The 7,084-nt window shown below is 56.4% G+C and overlaps 1 protein-coding gene across 2 annotated transcripts; it reads right to left on the minus strand.

Annotated features, from left to right (window-relative positions):
- Positions 1 to 383: 383 nt before the first annotated feature.
- On the minus strand, positions 384 to 5,214 carry PCDH8 (protocadherin 8). Of its 2 annotated transcripts, none has more exons than XM_036457727.2 (3): positions 2,625 to 5,214; positions 1,943 to 2,150; positions 384 to 1,443 (listed from the first exon to the last, which is right to left on the minus strand). In XM_036457727.2, exons 1-3 carry the CDS (start codon positions 4,974 to 4,976, stop codon positions 1,070 to 1,072), a joined length of 2,934 nt encoding a protein of 977 aa, XP_036313620.1. In that variant the 5' UTR covers positions 4,977 to 5,214; the 3' UTR covers positions 384 to 1,069. The 2 variants fall into 2 exon arrangements, with proteins under 2 accessions (XP_036313620.1, XP_036313619.1); XM_036457726.2 differs by having other exon boundaries at positions 2,334 to 5,214.
- Positions 5,215 to 7,084: the final 1,870 nt, after the last annotated feature.

Below are 7,084 nucleotides of genomic sequence, written 5' to 3' on the forward strand. Positions count from 1 at the left end.
TATTAACATCCATAATATGCTCAGAGCTTCTTGGGACTATATCTTCCTAATCTTGAATCCCAGTTCCTAGTAGTTACTCTGGTTAGTAAAAGCTCTACTAAGGTTTACTTAATTTAGTGAATGAAAAGTCCAGTTTTCTTTGACTTTATGGTAGATGCACTATAAATATTTGTTGAGTGAATAAGCAAGGGCAGGATTTTTTTTTAGAGTTCCTAATGTGTATGAAGATGCACATGTTTTACAAAATCAACAAATATTTTTAATACCTTGATGAAGTTTTCCAATAACTGTACTTGAATCCCACAGGTTTAATATTGCTGTGAACATTAATAGTGCTCAAATAATCAGCCCATCTGAGGTTTAAATTTTTTTTTATTTTTTATTTTTTCCATTTTTTTCTTGAGATTTAATTTTGATACTCAAATTATTTGTGAGTAGCTGACTACAGGCATCTTCACAAAAAGCAATTAGCAGATTCCTCAAACACATGACAAATCCTTTATTACTGTGCTTATAGGTGACACGGTTTACAGAAAACCAAATGTAATTAAATAACATTGAACTTGAAATCTACCACAGACTCAAGATATACAAGTTATACTTGGCAAGGCAAAACTTCTCAAACACTAGATTGTTTTAGGTAAAAGACAAATTTCCATTAAAGAATTCCAACATTTTTTTTTTTTGTCTTACAGACATTTCCTTTGGCAATAACTTCCACTTTAGCTTTTATTATATAAAAATATAACAAAATTTTATTATATACAAACATTACATTACACAATGTACAGGTTAAAAACACTAAGAAAATGTCAAGCTGCAAGTGAAATTAAAAGTCAATAGCATGATAAGAAAAATTAAATACAGCACACATTTCATAAAAATTACATTAACTACATTTGTTTTGTTTGCAAATACCAAACAGTACTAATGTGATTGGAAATAGCTCCCAACAACTTCATTTTAAGGCACATCTTGCATATTTATATATACAACACTGAAACCGGTCAATAACTTAGGGGCTTCTCAGAGTGACCTGTATATGTGTGTGAAGACATGCAGCGTGGGGTTACACATTTTCATCGGCTTCTTTCTTTGGGGACGTGTACCTGCCAGGTGGGGACTGGTAGAGGGGTACCCCGATCTCCTGCAAGTCTGGCAGCCTCGCTGGACGAGGAGGGGAGAGCAGGGTGACTGTCCGGTCATAGTCTCTGTGCAGCACTTTCTCATAGACGCTCTGCAGCCCCACTGTCTTGGGCAGCTGGGCCTGGTAGTAATTGTCTCTGCGCAGAGGATCCCGAGGCAGCGTGGTGCTCTTGCAGAAGGTTGACATCTGGGCTGGTGGGTGTGTGGAGGGCTGGGTGTTGGGCCCTCCACACGATGGGCTCCAGCAGCGGTCTGAGTGGCCCAGGATCTTGCACTCAGCCGTGCATGCCCACAGTCCTAATATAAAAGAGAGAGGGAAAGAGCATGAATATTACTGAGACTGGTATGCCTCCATCTTCAGGATGTCAGACAGGCTTAGGGTGGCTGCAAAGGAAAACCTGTAGGAAGATGAATGCCAGTGACTGAAGATTTGGAAGGAACATTGCTGCAAAGCCACCTAACTCCAAGTTGGCTCAGCTTCTTTTGCTGGAAGCCAAAGCCTTACCACACCTCAAAAAGAAAAAAAAAAAAAAGCCGGTCAGGGTGGGTCGCTAGCATCACCCCTGCCTCTGCCTACCAGGGTGGGGCTGAGCTTAATTCAAACGGTGAAGCTGCCGCAACCTTGCGTTTTAAAATTCATTGTGTGGGGCCTGTTGGAGTCTGGAACTCCAGGACTGAGAAAAGTGGGGAAGAGGGAGTGGCGTGGGCAACAGAGATGGAGAGGAGGGGATGAGTGCCAAACGGGGAGGGAGGGAGAGGAGGAATGCTGAACTTGGAGGGAAAGAGGAGTTCTCACCACTTTGCATATGGTTGATGAGGTCCTTTTTCAGGGCGTCCCCACTGATGTCGGAGTCGCTGTCATTGAAATCGCTGTCTCCTTTGCCGCTATCTTTGCCGCTGAACTTCTCCGCTTCCCGGCCAGAGATGGTGTTGAAAGAATGTCCTTTCCACACCGCCACAGGGGGCGCCGGCTCGGCTCCGAAGCCGGAGGCGCCGCGGTAGGGCTGCAGCAGGGGATGGGAGAATGGGGGAGAGGGTTGGGCAAGGAACAACAAAACAAAACAAACAAACAAAAACATGTGGCAGGTTAGGCATCTATCTGGCACGCCCACCCAGACCCCTCCAGTGGCTTCCCCCAGCCTGTCCGTGGAGCACGGAGCGGGGCGCCCAGCCGCAGAGGGCCTCACCTCGGCGTGCGCGCCGCGGAGCCGCTGCTGCCCCTCGAAGTGACAGGAGCTCTCCCCGGTGACGCTGCCGCCCTCCGCGCCCGGCACTTCAGCGGCCGCGACTGCGGGCGGGGGCGCGTCGGCCGCGGGGCTACCAAAGGGCGCTTTGCCGCTGCCAGGGAAGGTGAGCACGTCGAACATGTTGGGTCTGGGCCCGGCTCCCCGGGCGGCCTCCTCCGGGGAGCCGGGAGCCGAGGCGCCGCCGCCCGCCGCCCCGGGCCGCTCTTCCCGGCAGGCCCCCCCTTTGCGCACCTCCTTCTTGCGCCGGTTGCAGGTGGTGGCGATGGCGATGATGGCGGCCAGCAGCAGCGTGCAGCTCCCGGCCAGCACGATGATGACGATCAGTGGCGTGTCCCATTGCAGCGCCGACCCGGACGCTGAGAGCCGAGAGCCCGGCGGGCGAGAGCGCTCGGGGCTCCCGGCGCCGGCGGGCGCTCCGGGCCCCCGCCCTTCGCCGCCTGCTGTCACCACGAAGCTGACGGTGGCAGAGGTAGAGAGCGGGGGACGGCCGCCGTCGGAGATGACCAGCAGCGCCCGGAACACGCGGCCTACGGGCTCCTGGGACAGATCGCCCGTGAGCACGATCTCCCCCGTGCGGCGGCCGATGGCGAAAGCTTCTCGCGGCTCCTGTTCCAGGAGGTCGAATGCCAGCTCCCCGTTAGCACCCTCGTCCGCGTCCCGGGCTTGCACACGCGCCACGGCCGTGTCCCTTGCGGTGCGCCCCGGGACTGCCACTTCCAGGGAGCCGTTGGCCGGCGCCGGGTGCACCAGGACTGGCGCGTGGTCGTTCTGGTCCAGCACCCGCACCTGCACCAGGGCGCTGCTGGAGAGCTGGGGGACGCCGCTGTCGCTCGCCTGGATGCGCACGTCGAGCTGGCGCAGCGCCTCGTAGTCGAAGCTGCGCAGCGCATAGATGGCCCCGGTGGCGGGGTCCACGGAGACGTAGGTGGACACGGCGCCCCCAGCGCGGCCAACCTCCGCCTCCAGCAGCCGGTAGGTGACCTGGCCGTTGCGGCCCAGGTCCGGGTCTCGGGCAGCCACCGTGGCCAAGTAGGCGCCGGGCGGGTTGTTCTCGCGCACGGACACCTCGTAGACCCGCTGCGTGAAGAGCGGCGCGTTGTCGTTCTCGTCGCCCACGCGCACCGTGTAGGGCCTCACGGTGCGCAGCGGAGGCGCGCCGCGGTCCTCGGCCACCAGCGTCAGGTTGTACTCGGCGATTCGCTCACGGTCCAGGGATGCAGAGGTCACCACCAGGTAGCTGCCCGCGTAGGCCGGCTGCAGCCGAAAGTGCTCATGCCCATAGAGGGCGCAGCGCACCTGCCCGTTGGCGCCCGAGTCCCTGTCCGAGGTGCTGACCAGCGCCACCAGGCTCTCGCGCGCCGCCCCCTCTGGCACCAGAGAGACAGCGCCGGCCTCCGGGGTCCCGGGCCCCGTAGCCGAGGAGGTCGTGACCGCCCCCTCGAGAGCAGCGGCAGCGGCGGCGGCGGCGGCAGCGAAGGGCGAGGCGGCAGGCGCGCCCGGGGCGGCCAGGGGCGTGATGGTGATGTCCGGCGCGTTGTCATTGACGTCGCGGATGCGCACGATGACCTTGCAGGTGGCCGAGCGAGGCCCCGGGCCACGGTCCTGCGCCCGCACGTCCAACTCGTAGGTGTCCTGGCGCTCGTAGTCCACGGGTCCCGCGAGGGTGAGGCGTCCCGAGCGCGGGTCGAGATGGAAGAGCCGGCGCGCCTCCGGCGGGGTGCGGGCGCCGAAGGAGAACACGACTTCGCCGTTGGGGCCCTCGTCAGGGTCGGCCGCGTCCAGGTCCAGCAGCAGCGAGCCCACGGGCGCGTCCTCCGCCAGCTCGACCTCGGCCACGGCGCCCTGCGGGAAGACCGGGCTGTGATCGTTGGCATCCAGCACACGCACGTTGAGGGCGGCCGTGGCGGAGCGCGGCGGGCGGCCGCCGTCCTGGGCCACCAGCTCCAGGCTGTAGGCGGCCTGGCTCTCGCGGTCCAGCTCCTGCAGCAGGACCAGGTCGGCACACTGGGCGCCGTCTGCTCGAGTCTGCAGTTCCACGCGGAAGGGGCTGTGTGGCTCGGCCAGGCGCACGCTCTGCAGCCCGTTGGCGCCCACGTCCTCGTCCACTGGCACCTCCAGGGGGATGCGTGTGCCCACGGCCGCGCCCTCGGACACCTCTACGGGGATCTGGGCCAGTGGGAAGTGCGGCGCGTGGTCGTTGACATCCCTCACCTCGACCTCCACGTGCACCAGCCGGAACTGCTCCTGCGAGAAACTGACCACGTCGAAGGCCAGCACGCACTGCGGGGCCTGGCCGCACAACCTCTCGCGGTCCAGGCCCGCATCCCCGACGGTCAGCTGCCCATCACCCTCACGCACACGTAGCAGCGAGCTGTTGAACTGCTTCATCAGGCGGAAGCTGGTGTCTCCGGACACTTTCATATGTAGGTCTTCAGCCAAAGTCCCGATGACCGTGCCAGGAGCGTCCTCCTCGAAGGTGCTGTATCGCACTGTCTTGCTCTGGGCTACAGAGAGCACCCAGCAGAGGCTAAAGAGCTGCAAAGGTAAAAGGCGGGGTCTACCCCCGCGCCTTACTGGACTCATGCCGCCAGCCCCCAAGTTCTATTCCAAAAGGCTGAAGAGAAGATTCCTCTCTGGTTTGCAGGTCCGGACCTGAGCCCCGGGCTCCTCGGAGCACGCCCTTTGCCAGCTCCGTGAGGGAGAAGTCTGGCGGCTGCAGCTTCCAGGCTCCGGCGGGCTCTGAGGACGCGCGGCGGACCCGCGGACCCGCCCTCACTCTGCACACCTCCCTCCCTCCTCCAGCGGCTGCTGCTGCGCCGCCGCGCGCCGCCTCCGCTTTTATAGCCGCCGATATGCAAATCACCAGAGCCAGGCAGCCAATGGCCACCGCGTCCTCGCGCTTGCTCCTACGTCAGCCTCCGACAATCCCTTTAATGTGGAAAGGCTTAGAGGGAAAACAAGAGAGGAAAATTAGGAAATCTTTCCTTTGTTTCTTTTAACTCCTTTTGCTTTTCCTTTCCCGCGCGTTAGAGGAGTTAGCACAGGTTTTGTTCTTTGTTTCCCTCCGGTGCCGGCTGCTCGATCTAAGCCTGAACGCGCTGGGATTTCTTCGTGGCGGCTCAGGACCCCCCACCCACTCCCTGCGTTTTGCACCTCGGAGGCTTCCGAGCGCTAGCAGCCCTCTCTCCACAGACTGGCTCTGCCCGGCGAGGCTTGGCTCGCCTCCTCTCCCCGCTTCCCACGGCGCCCTGAATAGCTTCTCGATTAGGAGCCCAAAGGAGAAGGGAAAATTGATTTTATTCAAATTTGTATACGCAATTGTGTCTTGCTCCTGTGAGCCCCAGCGATCAGAGTTGCCACTTCTTTTTCAGAAAAGAACCCCCGCGATGTGTTAGCATGCATGGCACTGTCCAAATGGCTTTCTTAAATCCCGGGCGCTAAGTAGGCAAGGGAAAAAGTTCCAAATAGGATTTAGCATAAGCTTGAGGAGATTTGGAAAGGTTTCAAAGATCAGTCTGTATCAAAGGCTTATGAAGCCCTCGTTAGCACTGGAAATAGAATGGCGTGGCAGGAGATCCCTTCGGAGGGCCCAATGTCTGTATTATTTCACGGTGACAAGCTAAGGGGAGAGGACGTTGAACAGTTTCCACAGCGGAGTCTGGCTAACTGGAATATAATGAGCAAACGCCACATGTATCCATTATGTTCCCCTATTCATCCCCAATCACCACTATAACTCTACGGCTAAAGGGTGAAGGGCGCTGAATTCCACACAATGCCAGGCTCATATTAAAGTGCATTAGAGAACTTTCCCTCCTGATGCCTTGTTCCGCCTATTTAGAGGATTTTCTTTCTTGTTCTAATAGGGCCGCTCTGGGAAGAAACATCCCCTTCCAGAAGAACAAAATCCCAGCGTGATGTTGAAACCTGGGGAACATAACCATCTGCCTAGGAAAGTGTTGAGCTTCCGCATTGCCAAACTGGGTTGGTCAGGTATGGCTGCCCCCCACAGGTGTCACCCCCACCCTAAATTTCCCTAAAGATCAGCAAGATGGGTCTCCAAGCTGGAACAAGAGGAATTCTTGCTCATTCTTGTTGAAGAGCGTTATGAGCAGGCTATGAAAATATGCTAGAAAGGGGAAAGGTAACAGCAAAAGTCACACACTGGAAGATTTTTTTTTAAAGGGCGTTGGATTTGATAAGCAAATTTTCTTCAATAAATAATCTTTTGAATCCTGATTTTAGTCCTGTTCTCAGATTCCTATCTCAAACCCGAGGGAATGTGTCCTGTTGTTGTTGTTGTTGTTGGTTTTGTTTTGTTTTTCCCAGAAAAGATACAGGAGTCTTCTCAGAGAAGGAGACCAAGCAGGGACCTGGGTAGACAGTGGGGGTTGTGGAGGATAAAGGAGGTGCTTGGAGTTGCCAGGGAGCAAAGAATGCAGCCCTAACCATCAATTAAAAAAAAAAAATTATGAGATTGGGGGTGGGGGGTGGATAGTTGGGATTTCCTTTGCCTCTCGGTTCCCTTTCCCACATTTTTCACTTTGCAGCCTTGAAATACTAAAAGAAGGAGGCCAGGCCAGCCGCGCAGGGTCAGGACATGGAAAGAAGACGCCCCCTCCAGGAGCCTAATTGTCAGGCCATCTCTTCCACCATTTCCCCCTACCAATTGCCATTTAATATCTCTCTCT

The sequence above is a fragment of the Pipistrellus kuhlii genome, unplaced genomic scaffold (genome assembly GCF_014108245.1).
Source record: "Pipistrellus kuhlii isolate mPipKuh1 unplaced genomic scaffold, mPipKuh1.p scaffold_m20_p_3, whole genome shotgun sequence".
In the NCBI taxonomy this organism is placed as follows: domain Eukaryota; kingdom Metazoa; phylum Chordata; class Mammalia; order Chiroptera; family Vespertilionidae; genus Pipistrellus; species Pipistrellus kuhlii.

What these genes read in the sequence shown, in the direction of transcription:
- PCDH8 (XM_036457726.2), bottom strand. Translation starts at nt 4,976, where the DNA reads ATGAGTCCAGTAAGGCGCGGGGGTAGACCCCGCCTTTTACCTTTGCAG. An exon ending in TCCGCGGCGCGCACGCCGAG is followed by an intron (nt 2,151 to 2,333) that starts GTGAGGCCCTCT and finishes CCCCTGCTGCAG; the next exon opens with CCCTACCGCGGCGCCTCCGG. An exon ending in CATCAACCATATGCAAAGTG is followed by an intron (nt 1,444 to 1,942) that starts GTGAGAACTCCT and finishes CTTTTATATTAG; the next exon opens with GACTGTGGGCATGCACGGCT.